General features: G+C 38.5%; 2 protein-coding genes across 2 annotated transcripts; one reads left to right on the top strand and one right to left on the bottom strand.

Moving 5' to 3' along the window:
* Window positions 1-2,908: 2,908 nt before the first annotated feature.
* Window positions 2,909-9,353, bottom strand: spty2d1 (SPT2 chromatin protein domain containing 1). The gene is made up of 6 exons (XM_083545837.1): window positions 8,801-9,353; window positions 6,322-6,436; window positions 4,850-6,226; window positions 3,863-4,019; window positions 3,690-3,767; window positions 2,909-3,378 (listed from the first exon to the last, which is right to left on the bottom strand). The coding sequence occupies exons 1-6, from the start codon at window positions 8,858-8,860 to the stop codon at window positions 3,279-3,281; spliced, it is 1,887 nt and encodes a 628-aa protein (XP_083401963.1). The 5' UTR covers window positions 8,861-9,353; the 3' UTR covers window positions 2,909-3,278.
* A 2,277-nt stretch (window positions 9,354-11,630) lies between these two features.
* tmem86a (transmembrane protein 86A) lies at window positions 11,631-18,456 on the top strand. The gene is made up of 4 exons (XM_083545851.1): window positions 11,631-11,758; window positions 16,356-16,620; window positions 16,817-17,240; window positions 18,310-18,456. The coding sequence occupies exons 1-4, from the start codon at window positions 11,738-11,740 to the stop codon at window positions 18,413-18,415; spliced, it is 816 nt and encodes a 271-aa protein (XP_083401977.1). The 5' UTR covers window positions 11,631-11,737; the 3' UTR covers window positions 18,416-18,456.
* Window positions 18,457-18,799: the final 343 nt, after the last annotated feature.

Here is an 18,799-nt window from a genome sequence, read left to right as displayed (position 1 = left end):
AGAGAGTTTTCCTATGGGAAAAGAGGTGATGAGGAGGTGATGGGTAGGTATGGCCTTAAGGAGAGGAATAAACCAACAGCTGGAACCAAATTCTCTGTGTGTGTCAACACACTTGGCAAATAAACATGATTCTAAATCTGATGTGGAAGAGCAGATGGTGGTAGTTCTTGCTAAAAGGATGGAAATGGCAGTGGTAAATATTTATTTTAAGAAGAAGGAGGAGCATAGGGTGATGTATAAGAGTGGAGGAAGGTGCACACAGGTGAACTACATTCTATACGGAAGATACAACCTAAAAGAGATATTGGTGACTATAAGGTGTTGGCAGGGGACAGTGTAGCTAGACAGCATCTGATCATGGTCTGTAGGGTGGCTTTGGAGGTGAAGTAGAAGAGAAGGAGAGGAATGGAGAATGAGTGTGCTGGTACCGGTTTTTAAGAATAAGGGAGATGTGCAGACCTGCAGTAACTACAGGGGAATAAAGTTGATCAGTCACACCATGAAGTTGTGGAAAGAAACAGAGGGAGCCAGCCTGAGAGAAGAGGTGGCCATCTGTGTGCAAAAGTATGGTTTTATGCTGAGGAAGAGCACTACAAATGCAATATTTGCTTTGAGGATGTTGATGGAGAAGTAGAGAGAAGGTCAGAAGGAGTTGCATTGTGTGTTTGTGGATTTAGAGAAAGCCTATGACAGAGTGCAAAGAGAGGAGTTGTGGTATTGTATAAGAAAGTCAGGTGTGTGAGAGAAGTATGTGAGGGTGGTGCAGGACATGCATGAGGACAAAGTGGCAGCAGCGAAATGTGCAGTAGAAACAATAGACTGGTTGAAGGTGGAGGTTGGATTGCATCAAGGATCGGCTCTGAGCCCTTTCCTCTTTGCAGTCGTGATGGACAGGCTGACAAACAAGGTCAAACAGAAGTCTCCATGGACTATGATGTTTGCGGATGAGGTGGAGAAGGTGAAGGAGTTTAGGTACCTGGGGTCAACAGTGCAAAGTAATGGAGAGTGTGTTGGAGAAGTGAAGAAAAGAGTGCAAGCAGGGTGGAGTGGGTGGAGAAGAGTGACAGGAGTGATTTGTGATAGTAGAGTATCTGCAAGAGTGAAAGGGAAAGTTTATAGGACTGTGGTGAGAGCTGCTATGTTGTATGGTTTAGAGAGCGTGGCTTTGACCATGTTGAAGATGTTGAGATTGACATTGGGAGTGACAAGGATGGACAGGTATATCCTACTGCAACAGTTCTTAACACTAGTCCTGGAATACCTGTAAAGCCTGTACTTGATTCAAACTAATACATACCACAATGAGCACCCAAATGCCACACTGTTGTTGTGGATCCCATTTGAACCTAGCTACTGGCTTTTTTCTTAACCTATTTGGTGTTAAGAAAAAAAATACCAGCTCTCTCTACCTCATCTGTCAATACACCCTATGGTAAGTTTTGTGGAACGTGACTATCATAAACAAATGGTTGCCCCTAAGTTAGAAGCACATGATTTTGGATTTCATAGTATTCTGTAACATAATATTTTCCTATTCATGATAAATATGACAACACCCCTGTGCACAAAGTAAGCTTCATGGCTTGATAAAGATTGTGTAGGAGAACCAGAGTGGGCTGCACAAAGCCATGTTCTCAACACCTTTTGTGATGGAATGAAGCTGACTGCACAACAGAAATTTTTTCTACCTATTATTAGCTCTTGTGTCTAAAGGAGCACAAACCCCCAAAGCAGCACAGTTTTAAAGCATAGGTGGTGTGGGGTGGAGCATTTTGGGGTGACAATAGGAATCTTGCCTAGGGTGCCAAAAGGCTAGAAACTGCCTTGCCCCAAAGCTCCAAATTCTAGGATTAGGGAAGAGTGGAGGCTAATAGCAAAGGGTTACTAAATCTATAAAGGGATGGTAAACTAACACGTATTGCTCTAAAGGTTGAGAGTCCACAATTCTTTGGTTATATAGTTCAAATCAGACTATAGATTTTAACAGTGATGTTCAAACACATTTGCCAAGCCACAGTTAAACATCATAGCCAGCAGTTTTCTAAGTAGAGGCAAATTGGGTGGGTGCCCAGGGTGCAACCAGCTGCCCTGCTGTCATTTTTGCCCATTTAAATTATTTACCCATTTTTCTGCCCAAGTTTAATACACAGTATATGTTTACATACTTGAAATCAGGCAAATTTGTAATGGTTTTTAAATGTTTAACCTTTGTTATGGATGGTTGTAAATAATTTGTATGGTGTGGGGGTGGAGCATCGTGGTGGGAGGGTGAAGCCTAGGCTGCCAAAACGCCTAGAGACGGCCCTGCTTTTTTTTTTATCAGACGCCTCCATGCCATCAGGTTATTTTTTGATGGGTCTGTTCATGATCCAGTAAGCAAGGTTTAAAGAAACATTCTTTTATATGGTACAAGCACAAAACTACCATATAAATGTTTTTACTACACTCGTAAGCCCTGTGTGCCCTGTGATGTGGTCCTAAGCCACATAAATGGTCAGCAGTGGTAGTATTGTAAATCCTCACAATAAACAATTGGTCATTACACACAGTAATTCAGTGCATGTATTAACACTTACTCTGGTCTTTTATTGCAGCTTGTTATAAAGGTGTGATCTTTTTTGACCATGATAATCTGCATTAAATCAGGATTTTATTTATTTATTTATTAAATAGACACCAAAGCTTTGCTAAATCTTTTGGATGCGTGTCTGCTAAATCCAGTAGATGTGAACGTCTCTTTTTCAAGCATCATCCTGCTTTTGCATTTTGATAAGACCCAAATAATCCTAATAAAAATTAGACCTATAAAATGTTGAGCCCAGGATGGTTATCCGTAATATATGAAGAATGTACAGACTCATGCGGTTATGCAAATAAAAAAGAAAAACAACATCACAGGACAACTTGGTCTGTCAAACTGCTTTAACAAGAAAAATACATTGCAAAAATTGCAGAATGATTCGTTCATCATTAAATACCGTTAATAAAATAAGACTCCTAATCTTGAAATCCTGAACAAATACCAAAGCAGGTGCTGCTTCTTTAATTAGATAATTGTAATTCCATGATCTTTACCAATATAAAAAAAATGGCATTAGTGATGCATTATATCGTTTCTCTAAAGCTCAGCTAACAAAGATGGGCTCCTGGTAGTGCAAAACTGATCCCCATTTTTGGTAATTGGACATAAATAATAATGTAACATTAATTGCAGAATGGCACAAGGAAGTGTTGAGCCTGCTTTACTCCACAAAAGTCAGTGAGAAAAAACACAAACATCAAGTTTTTCTGCGTTTTTCTTTCATCGCTTCCTTCCGTTTCATCTCCTCCTCCTCCTTACGCATGTCTTCTTCATCTTCTTTAATACCCAAGCGCAAACTGAAGCAAAGACAAAAACACATGCATTAAGGTACACACTAGTTTCATCCAGATGCACAAAGGGTTCATTCAGTTCCCAGTTGCTTAACAATTCATGATATTTTTTTCCTTTTCCCCCTCTCTGCATTTCATTTCTTTCAACTCTCTGCGCTCTTCCTCCTGGTCCTCGATCACAGCCAGTCACAGACTACCAGCAAAAGATGCCAGGCAGAACACACAAGAAGCAAACTTTGGAAATAAACATACCTTGGCTTCACACTAAATATAAGTAGAGGGGGAAAAAAACCGAGCCTTGTTTTTATTTTTTTTACCTTCGCGCTTCCTCCTTCTGTTGTTCTTTCCAACTGCTCTCCATAAACTTCAATGCATAGTCACTCTCATCTTTGTATCTAATACAACACAAGGACATTTCATGTCATAATTTGAAACTGGAACGTTAACAGCACTGAATACAATGATAAACTGAACTTTTTATAGAACTTACCTTTTCCGATCATAGCCGAAGATTTCTCGGATGTGTTTCGAAATTTCGTCCTGGTCTTCTCCTTCATCATCAATGAAGTCATCCATCTCAGAGTCGTACTCCTCTTCATCCATGCACTTGCGTTTGTAGCTAGATGTTATTGGTGGTAGCATGGTTTCTTCAGAGCAAACAAAAATAGAAGGGGAAAAAAAACAACTTTTTATATGCCACCAAAAGTGTAGACGCCTTATCTCAAGAAATCATTTGACCGGACCTGGATCACATTATACCACTTTAGTCACTGAATTATTGTAGCTGTGTGGCTGCACTGCTGTTTTTTTGAAGCACAAGGCTCATTAGAGCAAAAAAAAGCTCAGTTAAGCTACACTGGATGTATCTGAAGTTCCATGTTAATCATGAACTCCTGCTGGCAGAGGTTAAAGCTCCTGGATATCTCAAGGATCTTCAGAAACATTGGGGCGAATTACAAACACTTTGCATTTTACTGTTAACCCAGAGGGCCAGTCATAGCTTATCCAGTCACATATGACCTGTAATAATCTCCTAGAGATTATCGGGTTTTAAATGCAAATCAAATTATTTGATTGTACACCGGTTCTAGAATGCACTTAATGGATGGTCTTGGGTTGATCAAATCTTTTATACACAATATGAACAATGGAGCTACACACAAAAATGTATTATAAGCAGTAGTAATGCAACACTAAAAAACTACCATTAAACAATATCATACCATGTGGACCTCTTGCACCTGTTACCAAGAGAGTTTTGTATTTTAAAAGTATGGGAGTTAGAAACTATGGGAGTGAGTGAAGCAAGCATTACAGGTGGCTGCTTTGCTTAAAGAAAAAAAAAACAAAAAAAAAAAAACAAGCACTTTGAGATTCAAAATGATACTCGCTATTAGTAAGATACGATCTGTATGAATTCCCCTGAAATGAACCATGTAAACATTGCAAATAAGAAAGTTCACAAATCTCTCCTTACCAGTTGATTTAACCAAAATTCTATGACCGGTTGGTCCAATGATTGTTTTGGGCCCCTGAGAAACTGGAGGCCTGGCAGCCATTCCTTGTTTAGGTACAAAGTTCTTAGATGAAATGGTCTCAGACACAACAGTACATGGGGGTCTTCCAGGACCTGGTCCCATACTGTTTAATGGTCTGCTAAATTTGCCTTGTTCATTTGCAGAGGGTTTTGCCCCTCCAGGGACAGGACGACCCTGTATGCTGCTTCCAGGTCTTGGTTGCTGAAATGCTTGTTTAGAGGAACCAGAAGGTGCTGAATTCATAGATCCATTTATACCTGGTCGGGGAGGGGGATTGCCACCAGATCGAGGCAACTCTCCCTTTCCTGGCTTTTGAGGAGTTCCTTTTTTATTCACGTTACCCTGACTAGGTCTGGTATGCCCAGACCCTTTAATCCCTTGCCCATGACCTGAAGGTCTGGATAAGTTTGAAGCAGCAACAGCTCGGCTCCCAGAACTATTACTTTTTACTTGAGGTAGTCCTGGATAGCCTTTCTTAGAGTTAAGGTCACTTGAGGTGGTTGGCTTTTCACCAGACTTGGGCCTGGGCCGTGTTTGTTTGACTGAAACTGAAGTTCCCTTTATGGCAGCTTTACCATTAAAGGCACCTGAGGAGCTGGAGCCAGGTTTGGATCCATGAGATGATTTTGCAGAACTGTGTGGTCGCTCAGTCTGTATGTGCGACTTTGGCGTTTTGCTAAGTCCACTGGACGATTTCTCATTCGATGGCCTGTGCGATATTCCTTCCCTGTCAACCATAGTGTTCTTGTGTAAATTTGTGCTGGATTTGCTATCTTTGTGTCCTGAACTTTTATCTGGTTTAATGTCTCTCCTTTTATCCTGTTTCTTAGCTTTGCGCTCAAGTTCTAACTCTCTAATTTCCTCTGCTGTGCGAAGCCTCTCTTCAGTTTTCTTTGTTGGTTTCAGCTCAACAGGTTCAAACTGTTTTTTCTCAGCAAGCTTTAAGAGATCTGCAAAATTCATGGCTGGGGTTGCAGCCTTGGGTGGAGCACAAGTTTTTTTCTGTATGTTGCTCATTTTGGTTGAGCCATTACTGCGTTCTTGAGGCCTTACAGCAGGGGGGGGTTCGGGTTCAGATTCAGAGTCGGTGCCTGCATATTCATAACCGTCTTCATCGTAAAAATCCTCCTCTCCTGTTTGTTCATCAAACCTTGAACCCTTAGTCAGCCTTTTCTTAGGCTGATCTACAAGAGGTACGCCATTGTACCCGTGGAAGTTGTCCTTGGTGCGAGACGCCATAGCACGTGCCTTTCGGTCAGATTTCAATTCTACTCTCTTGGCCACGAGTTCATCCTTCTGCTTTTGTTTCTCAGAGTCTAAATGCAGATAAAGAAAGGCAAAGGGTTGTATGTAAAAAAAAATAAACTACAATCAAGGAAACGTATAAGCGAATAATTTTTTATTAACTTACCTTTCTTTCTCTGTTCCAGCTCCTGCTTCTTTAGGTATGCTTGCACTGCAGAGGAACTGACACCTTTTACTTTGGGGTCTTTCTTTGGAGGGCCAGGTTTCAAACTGTACCTCTTCTGCAAATTCAGCACAGATGGAAGTTAAGCATACAAAGAATACAAACAGCAACTAACCAACAACAATTAGTCATACCTATAACTAACTGAGCCATAAATCATGGAAACAATACACACTTGTACTCTCTAAATCTGAATATACCTGACAGCTTATCTGAACTAAATGAGGCAGACATGAAAATACAGTGGGTACGGAAAGTATTCAGACCCCCTTAAATTTTTCACTCTTTGTTATATTGCAGCCATTTGCTAAAATCATTTAGGTTCATTCTTCTTCCTCATGAATGTACACATAGCACCCCATACTGACAGAAAAACACAGAATTGTTGACATTGTTGCAGATTTATTAAAAAAGAAAAACTGAAATATCACATGGTCCTAAGTATTCAGACCCTTTGCTCAGTATTTAGTAGAAGCCCCCTTTTGATCTAATACAGCCAGGAGTCTTTTTGGGAAAGATGCAACAAGTCTTTCACACCTGGATTTGGGGATCCTCTGCTATTCCTCCTTGTAGATCCTCTCCAGTTCTGTCAGGTTGGATGGTAAACGTTGGTGGACAGCCATTTTTAGGTCTCTCCAGAGATGCTCAATTGGGTTTAAGTCAGGGTTCTGGCTGGGCCATTCAAGAACAGTCACGGAGTTGTTGTGAAGCCACTCCTTCGTTATTTTAGCTGTGTGCTTAGGGTCATTGTCTTGTTGGAAGGTAAACCTTCGGGCCAGTCTGAGGTCCAGAGCACTCTGGAGAAGGTTTTTGTCCAGGATATCCCTGTACTTGGCCGCATTCATCTTTCCCTCAATTGCAACCAGTCTTCCTGTCCCTGCAGCTGAAAAACACCCCCACAGCATGATGCTGCCACCACCATGCTTCACTGTTGGGACTGTATTAAACAGGTGATGAGCAGTGCCTGGTTTTCTCCACACATACCGCTTAGAATTAAGGCCAAAAAGTTCTATTTTGGTCTCATCAGACCAGAGAATCTTATTTCTCACCACCTTGGAGTCCTTCAGGTGTTTTTTAGCAAACTCCATGCGGGTTTTCATGTGTCCTGCACTGAGGAGAGGCTTCCGTCGGGCCACTCTGCCATAAAGCCCCGACTGGTGGAGGGCTGCAGTGATGGTTGACTTTCTACAACTTTCTCCCATCTCCTGACTGCATCTCTGGAGCTCAGCCCCAGTGATCTTTGGGTTCTTCTTTACCTCTCTCACCAAGGCTCTTCTCCCCCGATAGCTCAGTTTGGCCGGACGGCCAGCTCTAGGAAGGGTTCTGGTCGTCCCAAACGTCTTCCATTTGAGGATTATGGAGGCCACTGTGCTCTTAGGAACCTTAAGTGCAGCAGAAATCTTTTTGTAACCTTGGCCAGATCTGTGCCTTGCCACAATTCTGTCTCTGAGCTCTTCAGGCAGTTCCTTTGACCTCATGATTCTCATTTGCTCTGACATGCATTGTGATCTGTAAGGTCTTATATAGACAGGTGTGTGGCTTTCCTAATCAAGTCCAATCAGTATAATCAAACACAGCTGGACTCAAATGAAGGTGCAAAACCATCTCAAGGATGATCAGAAGAAATGGAAAGCACCTGAGTTAAATATATGAGTGTCACAGCAAAGGGTCTGAATACTTAGGACCATGTGATATTTCAGTTTTTCTTTTTTAATAAATCTGCAACAATGTCAACAATTCTGTGTTTTTTTGTCAATATGGGGAGCTGTGTGTACATTCATGAGGAAGAAGAATGAACTTAAATGATTTTAGCAAATGGCTGCAATATAAAAAAGAGTGGGGGGTTTAAGGGGCTCTGAATACTTTCCGTACCCACTGTATATTAAACATTCAAACATGAGTGGTACAAAGAAATGACATTGACCTGAATGATTAAAAAAAACCAATTATGATATTTTCAATGTTTCAATATTGAAATTGAGGAATTGATAGGAAATAAGTTTTACTGTTTGCAATATATGAACATAGCATTTACATCTGTGTGATATCCATACGCTGGGGTGTATAAAGTTTGTAAACCCTTAATGGATTATTATAATTATATATATATATATATATATATATATATATATATATATATATATATATATATATATATATAAAATATCCCACGTTTATTTAAATGTGTTCATCCATCTGACAGCTGGAGAAAACTATAATGTATCTGCACTATAACCACAGGAAGGTTCTTATTTTATTTCTATACCGAAATAGATAACTGGTTGTATGAAGGGTAGAAAATAATCATTATAACTGGGTATAACATTAGTGCTGCTGAAGAAAGAGATCCCAGTAGATGCCACGCCAGTGCCTGGGGGTATTTAAATGGCGAGTTTGAGCACGTTAATGATTAGTAACTTACCGGTAAGCTGCTCAGGCCTTGCTTTTGGGAGGCGATGGAAAGCACGCTGTTGAAATCCATACTGCCAAATGTCGCGTTTTGCTCCTAACAGATTGTAAATCGCGAGTTACCTGCTGCTGCCTGAACCCACAGCTGCTGAGAACTAACGAGCCGCTTCTAGTTCCGAACCAGAGATGTTCATCTTCCCAACACGAGCTCACACGACTGCATTTTCCCCTGAAAACGAGTGAACACGCTTCGTTGTTTCAGTGAATCTCACTGAGCTGTCGTTTCATAATTACAGCTGCTCGACCTGCTAGCTACAATTAGCTACCTAGCCTAGTAACGAGCTAGCTACGTGAAATGAGCTACAAAATAGAACAAATGAAGCCGCGAAGTCTGAAAGATAAATAACTTCTCAATGTTCTCGACTTCCACATTCCTCCAAACGCAAAACCACAGACAGTAAATTCGATTTACTGAAAAACTACATGGTTTCTGAGGCTAAAGTAGTGGCTACGTCAACGAGCCAGGAGATACGTCATATCCGGTCTTGGTCATTCTAGAAAACACGCTGACGTTTCAGATCCTCTGTTGCTTAGGGGTTGCCAGGTCCGGCATTACCCACATGTTATTTTTATTTGTTTTAGGTACACATTTTTAGGCCTTATGATTTTTGCACACAATTTAACTATTTGCCTAATAATCTGTCGTGACCAGTTATTATCAAAGTAACACATGCAATAACAGCCCAAATGGCAAGTAAAAAATACTAAGTACAAGATCCAGGGTTGTGGTATCCAAGAAAACCTTATGTAGCAAAAACAAAGCCATGCAGTTCCATGAAAGCATCCAAAATACAGTTAATAAATAGTCTTTATATAACTGCTTCTGCCATTTTTTTTTCAATAATTACCTCATCAGCACTATTTTCAAATGCCTAGGTTCATCCCAATTAAATTAAATAATGGAGCTTTTTTTTTATTTTATGTAACTATGTAACATGAACACTTATGGCTGCTTTATGAACCTCTATCCTAAGAACCACTTCATATCATGTACTCACACACAAATTACTTCTTTGAATATTCTGATTTGGCTGACCACAAAAATATATTTCATTCATGAGACAAAGACACAATATTGAAATAATGTTAAAAGGTAAAAAAAAAAAAGCCCCATACTTAGTGATCATTTGACACTCTTTTTTTTTTTTTTTTTTTTTTTACATTACTTTGGATAAGGGAAACATGAAAAGGTTATAGAAAATGTGATTCATGTTTATTAGACAATATTTATCACAGTATTTATTGTTTTCTCTGTTTTGGAGCACATAATTCAAAGTTCAAATGTTTTTAATGACCAAATATATTAAGGCAGATGGAAAATCATGTGATTTTTTTAAGATGTAACAATTACAATAATATAAACAATGGCAAACAGCAAATAATGATATATGACACATAATATGTATAATGTATTTTTTAAGAAATTTCCCCACTGTGGGATGAATAAAGGTATTTCTCTCTTATCTTATATGATTGATCAAATTTGTATCTGTGACATGACAAAAGGAAAGGAAAATGATTTCCAACCTCACTCACAAACTCTCAAAAGAGCATGTGTTTTACTGGGGTTTCAATTTTACTTAACATAGCACAAATTTACATTTATGGTGCATCTGGTTGTGCTTTTGATATTTTAAGAAAAAAAAAACTAGTTTTAACTAAAATATTAAGTGATTGCAACAAATAAATTAAGAGCCCCATAGCATGAGCACTGGGTTTGTGTGTGTGCTGTTCCCTTAAAAAATAAATAAATAAATAAATAAATAAATAAATAAATAAATAAATAAATAAATAAATAAATATGTGGGAAAGTGGTAGCTCAGTGGTTAATGCTCTCCGTTAGAGATCAGAAGTTCGGTGGTTTCTGCCTCAGCACTGTTAATCTGCCACTGTTGCCCTTGAGTAGGGCCCTTAACCCTTTCTGATCCAGGGGTTCTTGTATCATGGCTGACCCTGTGCTCTGACCCCAGCTTCCTAACAAGCTGGGATATGCGAAGAACAAATTTCAAGGTTATGTCATGTACATGTGACAAATAAAAACTTTTAAATATTTTTTTGTGACTAAGTTTCCTAAAGTTACTATGTCCCATGAACATACATCCATTTCCTAAACACATTTTTGAAGACAATTATTGTCAATTATTGTACAGTTGATGCATGTATTGTGTGGTGTAATCTTTTAATGATGATACTTTTAAATGCATTTTCACTGTCATGATGTTGATATTTCTCATGAATTTATTGACCAAAAGGATGTTGGTTTTGTCGTTGTTGTTGATGAAATATCTGGCAACCTAGGCTAAAAAACATTTTTAGCATTTGCACAAAAAAATATATATATAAATAGATTTATAATTAATTAAATTAAAAACAAGCGCATTAAGGAAATCTAGTACAAGGTTTATGAAAATATTATACAACCTAAAATAGGGCAGAGAAAAAAAACTAATTAGGCAGCATTTAATACACGTTTATATTCTAATGTGAAGAACTTTTAGTGCAATTTATTTAGGATTTGAGCCTAAATGTAAATTTTAGCTAAAAAACTAAAACCTAAATAGACAGCAGTGATGAAGCGCATGTGGAAGAGGATGTCAATAAGACAGAGAAATCCCTCCTATAAGTAGGCGGGCACTTCTCCGACATTCCGACATTTTGATTGGACAGATATTTTCGCTCTGACCAATCCGCGCTTTCATCCTCTATACCCACCCACACTTACAGCTGATTTCTCTCCTCCCCCGATGCTGAACTGTCCCAAACAAGAGACAAAAACAATTTTCTGCACAAAGGAACATAAATACACTTGTCGTCGCGTTTCACACCGGTGCAGCCTCGTTCCTGTCTGTTTCATTTCCGACCATCTCCCAGATATCATCCTAATACAAACATGGTTTCACCTGTTACTGTGGTAAGTCTATAAAATCATTTATATGTTTAAACAGATATGATGTGCACATGTAGCACACATTTCTGCTGATGTGCCACACAGTGTGAAGGGGATACTCCACATCCTTAGTCTTATATCTCATCTGTTCTCTTTGCCTTCACCTTCTGTGTCTGTTGACTGATAATGATGCAAGGTGAATTGACAAATAGCGCAGTTAGAGTATTATCTCAGGTCATCCATCCGTTTGGCAAATATATTCTCTTTAACAACGTGATTATTGTATGCACATCCGGAAAAACATTAAGCACGTGATCCGAGCGTGTCGATATTTATTATTTACCCTCGCATCTGCTGTTTGTGATATACATTAGTAATGCAAAAATATAATAGAGATTATAATTTAGGACTCTATTTCTAAAGCATAATATAAATATGGATTGGATTTCGGTCAAATTCTAATCTAAACAGTGTCTATTGTATGACACCGTTGTTCTTGGTTATTCGGTGACGTACAGAATATTCTCACGCTTTCCTGCTTTTGGCTGCGCTTTCAAAGAGATTGTGTTGAAAGGAAGTGGTCACGTGGGCACGCTTTCGCCTGCGTTGGTTTTTTTTTTGTCTCTCTGCCTCTACGCATGCGCACAGGAAACCAACTGTACTTTGGATCTGTGATGATCAAAATCAACACAACACATCAGAATGTGCACAATTAACATACCGGCCCTGCACAGCAATGCTGAAACATAGACTAATGCATGTTTACAACTTACATAAACGACCAAGAATAGAATAATATGCTACACATTAGCCTGAGACAAAAAGTGACATAATAGTGCAGTGATTGTCCAGTTGGTTAAAGAAATGTAATGCTCGTGGTCATGAGATTTCAAGACAAGATACAATACAAGCATGATAACAAATACGCAAATAGATGACCAAGCATAGAAGACTTGACATGTTGGCATGTAAAAGAAAATGACATAATAGTGCAGTGAAAAGAAGGGGGACAGAGGAAGAAAGGGGAGATACAAATAAATAAATAAAATCAATAAAAATGGCACAAGTATGATATTGATCGGTTGGTCCCGCTAATGCTGACTTGATTATTATAATGCTTGTGCAGTCGGGTGGGAAAACCGAATCAGAAACTCTTATTATATCTGAAGGAGATAAAGATTACAATAAATATAATAATATATAGATGAAGGATATCTTGATTTAAAGAATAAGTAGATGTAGCTGAAGAATAAAATAATAGAAATTTATATAGATCTGTAAAGGAAACAATTGCTTAGCCACAGTACACTAATATTTGGAAAAGTGAAAGTAAAGAATCTTTTCTGAGAGTTTGTTTGAGACAAAAGCTCGGCTACAGCTCTGCTTCTTATGTACTATGCTTTTATGTGACAATAACATATGATCATTGCCAGCTTTGAATGCCTTACGATATATCATTTAGCTCTCCCAATTGAGCACAAAACACTATTGCTTCTTTATCAAACTGTTTCTAAGGTTACAATTTATATGTTAATTGATAACTGCTTGATAACATATTGACACTTAGATAGGATTCTGTCTTTTGGGTTTTAGGGCCTCATGATGAGCCACCTTTATTCTTCACACCTATTTCTGAATTAATATCAAACAATTAATCTAAGCAATATTTCATACTGAGTTCAGCAGTACTTACAAATAATAAAGTTGTATAAAAGTTGGGAGAGATGCTGAACGTTGTTTCAGACTGTTTCAGCCTCCCGTGACCTTTCCCAGACGGCAAGGGGGTACAATCTGATTAAAATATATCCTTTCTAACAATAGCCCTTTTTTCCCCACTTAAACAACGTAACCACAGTTCCCAGTTTCTCTAGTGTTCTAAAGTGCTAAGCAGCCAAATTCTTCAGTTCCCAGTGCGCAGATCCTAAAGCACCCATGACAATTTCTTTATCACTTTTTTGATTATGTGGTGAACAGGATGCATGAACATTTAAAGGGTGTTAAATGTGTCTGTAATATATACAGTATTCACGTATGCATAGAAAAAAAAAGGTAGTGAAAATGAGACTGGACAGAAATGTGATCTCTTTTCTTGGAAATTTCAACCTAATCTGCTGATCCAGCATTAAACGTTCATGCTGTTTGATATGGATTATTTTTCAAATACCAGGGACATTCATTATATTTTACTTTCATGTTTGCACACAGTAAGCACTGTAAGCAGCAGAGCATTTACAGTGGTGTGAAAAAGTGTTTGCCCCCTTACTGATTTCTTACTTCTTTGCATGTTTGTCACACTTTAATGTTTTAGATCATCAAACAAATTAAAATATTAGTAACAGATAACACAAGTGAACACCACATGCAGTTTTTTATTATTGAGGGAAAACTAATTCCGAAACTACATGGCTCTGTGTGAAAAGTGTTTGCCCCATTGTTAAAACTGTGGTTTATTACACCCAAGTTACATTTTTCTACCCAGGCCTGATTACTGACACACCTGTTTGCAATCAAGAAATCTCTTAAATAGGACCTGCTTGACAAGTGAAGTAGACCAAAAGATCCTCAAAAGCTAGAATTTATGCAGAGAGCCAAATAAATTCAAATACAAATGAGGAAAAATGTAATTGAGATCTATTGGTCTGAAAAGGGTTATAAAACCATTTCTAAAGCTTTGTGACTCCAGTAAACCACAGTGAGAGCCATTATTCACAAATGGCAAAAACATGGGACAATGGACAACCTTCCCAGGAGTGGCCGCCGACCAAAATTACCCCAAGAGCTCAGCGACGACTCATCCAAGAGGTCACACAAGACCCCACCACAACATCCTAAGAATTGCAGGCCTCACTTGGTCAGTGTTAAGGTCAGTGTTCATGACTCCACCATAAGAAAGAAACTGGGTAATAATGGTCTGCATGGCAAAGGTTCAAGATGAAAACCGCTGCTGAGCAAAAAGAACATTAAGGCTCGTCTCAGTTTTCAGAGACAAAAGTTAAACTTTTTAGAAGGTGTGTCCCCCATTACATCTGGTGTAAAAGTAACAATGCATTTCAGAAAAAAACATCATACCAACAGTAAAATGTGGTGGTAGTGTGATGGTTTGAGGCTGATTTGCTGCTTCAGAACCTGTAAGACTTGTTGTGGTAAATGGAACCATTAATTCAGCTGTTTACCAAAAAATCCTGAAGGAGAATGTCCGGCCATCTGTTCATGACATCAAGCTGAAGCGAACTTGGGTTCTGCAGCAGGACAATGATCCAAAACACACCAACAGGTCCACCTCTGAATGGCAGAAGAAAAACAAAATGAAGACTTTGGAGCTGCCTAGGACCTCAAAGTCCTGACCTAAATCCTATTGAGCTGCGGTGGCATGACCTTAAAAAGGCGGTCCATGCTCGAAAACCCTCCAATGTGGCTGAATTGCAAGTGCTCAAATGCAGTTGTTGCTGCTCAGGGCAGCCCAACCAGTTAATAGGTTTAGGGGCAAACACTTTTTCACACAGGGCCATGTAGTTTTGGATTTTGTTTTCCCTCAATAATAAAAATCTACATTTAAAAACTGCATGTTGTGTTTACTTGTTATCTTTTACTAATGTTTAAATTAGTTTAATGATCTGAAACTTTTAAAAGTGTGACAAACATGCAAAATAAGAAGTCAGGAACACTTTTTCACACACAGAAATATACAGATTTGCAGAATATCCTAATGTGTTGCAAACATCAGGATTTCAAATGAGAAACAGATGAGTATCAAAGATCGAACTCTAGACTTCTGCCAAGCTGGAATATTTACGTTTATTATGTAAGGGAGCCAAAAAAACTTTCCATTGCATCATTTTCAAAGCATATGTGTGGATATCATGTGACCTCTTTTTCCAGCTGATATTTATGGCAGTTTAAATTTTTAAAACCCATTAAGGAAGCAGAAGTGTATCAGTTATCCTGTATCAGATATCATCACATTGAACACTCTCCAGTACTAGAAATCTGCTTTTGCTATGCAGAGAAAACAAAAAAGTCACACGATTGCCTCTGTTGTCTCTGTCAGTAATCTAACAACTGTATATGCATTATGTAGACTTTAATAATTATGAATCAGTTTGTAATAGTGTAAAATAGTAGTATAATAGTGACAGTGAGTCAAGACTCTTAAAGAATCTTTTATTGGTACGTGCCCCCAGGGCGTTGCCCTATTCTGTCTCTTTGGCAGAGTTTATAGTCTTTGGGCAGTAGGTAAAATGTCTGCTGAATTTATTTATTTATTTTTGACACACCACTTTCTCTCTGTTCTCTGACAAAGTGGTCTAGAACACTGTGAACTTCATTCTCAGCTCCCTCCTGCTGGAAAAAAAATAACCTTTGGTAGAATTTTTTCCATGGGTCTGATAAGCACTAGTCATTCAGTTTAAGCAATCATAAAATACTGTTTTATTTAGTACACTGTACTTTATTATTCTTAATACCATAACTAATCCTTGTTTATGAGCATTTAAAAGCCAAAACTGAAATGTGGTTATGTAGAAATATTAGAACTGTTTTTTTTACTTCAATTTACAGTATAATTACATGCATATTTTATATGCCTTTTCTTTATCCTGACATATTCTGTTGTTCTGTGCAGGTGAAAAGCGAAGGCCCAAAGCTGGTGCCATTCTTTAAAGCCACCTGTGTCTATTTTGTGCTGTGGCTGCCCACCTCCAGTCCATCTTGGTTCAGTGCCCTTATTAAATGTTTGCCCATTTTCTGTCTCTGGGTTTTCCTGCTGGCCCATGGCATCAGCTTTTTAGGAGCCCATTCGAGTGCTAGGAAGATCCTTGCAGGACTTATATTCTCAGCTCTAGGAGATGCCTTTCTGATCTGGCAGGAGCAGGGCTACTTCAGTCATGGTGAATTCAACTTTTCATTTGATGTCTTTATTGTAATATTAAGACAAATCCAAGGTATTAGTTTGTTTAGTCAGAAAGTTGAATTAAATTGATTATTGTGTTTCTTTCTGTTTCTATCAGTAATCATATGTATGATGTTTTAAATTTAAAATGTTTTTGTTTTTTTTATGACAACTTTATCCATTGTTTTTAACAGGGTTGCTGATGTTTGCTATCACGCACATCTTGTACTCATCTGCTTTTGGGATGAAACCACTCAACCTACGAGCAGGCTTGGTCATTGGCACTATCTCAGGCCTTTGCTATACCCTTCTCTACCCTTATCTGTCTGGCACCTTTACCTATTTGGTGGCTGTCTACATCGCTCTGATAGGCTTCATGGGCTGGAGGGCCATTGCCGGAGTGCAGTTGGCCAACGACGTTTGGACATGGACCAAGCTGTCCGCCTGCTTGGGAGCCGTTCTCTTCATGGTGTCAGACCTCACCATCGCTGTCAATAAATTCTGCTTCCCTGTGCCACACTCGCGCGTCATTATCATGGCTACATACTATGCAGCGCAAATGCTGATCGCCCTTTCAGCTGTGGAGTGCCAGGATGCTGATGTGGCCAGGAAGAGAATGTGAGGATCTTAAAACCTGCAGAGGGTGGCAGCTTCACTCGTTAGGGTCCATTTCTCCCAAAACCATTCATCTTATACATCCCCTCCTCAACATGTTTCTGTCTGTTTTATGTGTCTGTAGGGGATTGACCACTATTTGAGAGCCTATGGGGTCTGGTCTGTGTTAAAACTTAATGCTGGATTGTGGTTGAGTCCAAACCTGATCTGGAGTCCTTTTACTTTTACTTTAATATTATAAACAGTGTTGGAATCTCAGTTATGTGCAACATGCATTTCGAAGAAAAGATTGAATCTGATTAAGGCATAGTGCACTCTTAGTTGTTGGTTTAGGAGTTGACAACATTGCTATGTTCTACAACAGCACTTGATTTCATTTTTGCCACTCAGCTGTCTGCTTTATGTTTCTCCTTTACCACTCTTTAAAAGTTTCAGCTGGACTGAAGAAGTGGGAGTTGTGCCTATTATGTAGCCGTCATGATCACTGTTTGCTACATGCTGGTGTAAAAAGAATTGCATGGCCCATTAACAGTATGTGTACTTTATAATTGAAACCAATTCTTTTTCCCACATTATCTTTTTACATGCGATTTTATATTAGTAGAATGTCGGATCCTATGGTTCTGTCAGTATTCTGCAGTTTGTTTGATGTTACTTTGTCCTTGTAACATTTCAGAGTGTTTGCTCTGCCGCTGGCTTAGTTTGGTATCTGAGCTCTTACAGCGCACACATACGCTCGTCACCGTCACATCTACCAGCACTCACCCACTCCCAGCGATGATATTTGTACTTCTGTACTTCTAGCTTAAATGTGATGCAAGCCAGGTCAATGCCCTATACAAAGAAAAAAAATTACTTTAGAGGACATGCACAGAATTCCTTGTCATTTTTAGGATGCCTTGATAGTAAATCATCAGCATTATTTATATTATATATAACTGCTGTACTTCAACATGTGTGTAAATAGTGATGTTCTAAACCAGGTATGACTTTTTACAGATGATGTGAGACATTAAGGATTTATTTGAAGCAACTAAACTATACGTATATTTTGTTTCTTTTTCATGAACAGGTCATGTCCTATTCAAGTGGTAACAGGGGGTCCTCTCAAAGGCAGTTGTACTGCACTAAATCATAATTTAGACAGACCTGGTAATTCATTTCTCTATGTCTTCTAGATGCTTCCCAAAGTCTGTTTTTTGTAAAATAAAAATAAAAATCAAACTTGCAGAGTGGAATCTCAAGTACAATCAAGGCTACAGTGGTACTATATTATCTTAGATTATGCTTACAATATTGAATTATTCTCTACTGTAAACAAGATATTCACAATTCAGGAATGACCAGACTGATCAAACCAGCTATTTCAATATTTTATTTATTTATTTTGGGATTTTTTTTTGTAATAAAATGATTTCATGCTGTATACTTGCACAAGTAAAACTGATCTACATAATTGGTGTAATTGTTGTCAGATGCCTCATACAGTGTGTATGAAACCTAATTCAAGGTATATATGAATCAACATGCTAAGAAAAAGAATTTAATCATCGTTATTGCTG

This window comes from Silurus aristotelis (assembly GCF_946808225.1).
Source record: "Silurus aristotelis genome assembly, chromosome: 7".
Classification (NCBI taxonomy): domain Eukaryota; kingdom Metazoa; phylum Chordata; class Actinopteri; order Siluriformes; family Siluridae; genus Silurus; species Silurus aristotelis.
Note: the sequence above shows the minus strand (reverse complement) of the source record. Positions and strands in the feature narration are given on the sequence as shown.

Excerpts from the sequence above, each read along its gene's own strand:
- tmem86a (XM_083545851.1), top strand. The coding sequence starts at position 11,738 with ATGGTTTCACCTGTTACTGTG. Across the intron at positions 11,759-16,355 it reads TGGTTTCACCTGTTACTGTG|GTGAAAAGCGAAGGCCCAAA; the intron begins GTAAGTCTATAA and ends TGTTCTGTGCAG. Across the intron at positions 17,241-18,309 it reads GATGTGGCCAGGAAGAGAAT|GTCATGTCCTATTCAAGTGG; the intron begins GTGAGGATCTTA and ends TTTCATGAACAG.
- spty2d1 (XM_083545837.1), bottom strand. The coding sequence starts at position 8,860 with ATGGATTTCAACAGCGTGCTTTCCATCGCCTCCCAAAAGCAAGGCCTG. Across the intron at positions 6,227-6,321 it reads GCTGGAACAGAGAAAGAAAG|ACTCTGAGAAACAAAAGCAG; the intron begins GTAAGTTAATAA and ends ATCTGCATTTAG. Across the intron at positions 3,379-3,689 it reads CAGAAGGAGGAAGCGCGAAG|TTTGCGCTTGGGTATTAAAG; the intron begins GTAAAAAAAATA and ends TCTTTGCTTCAG.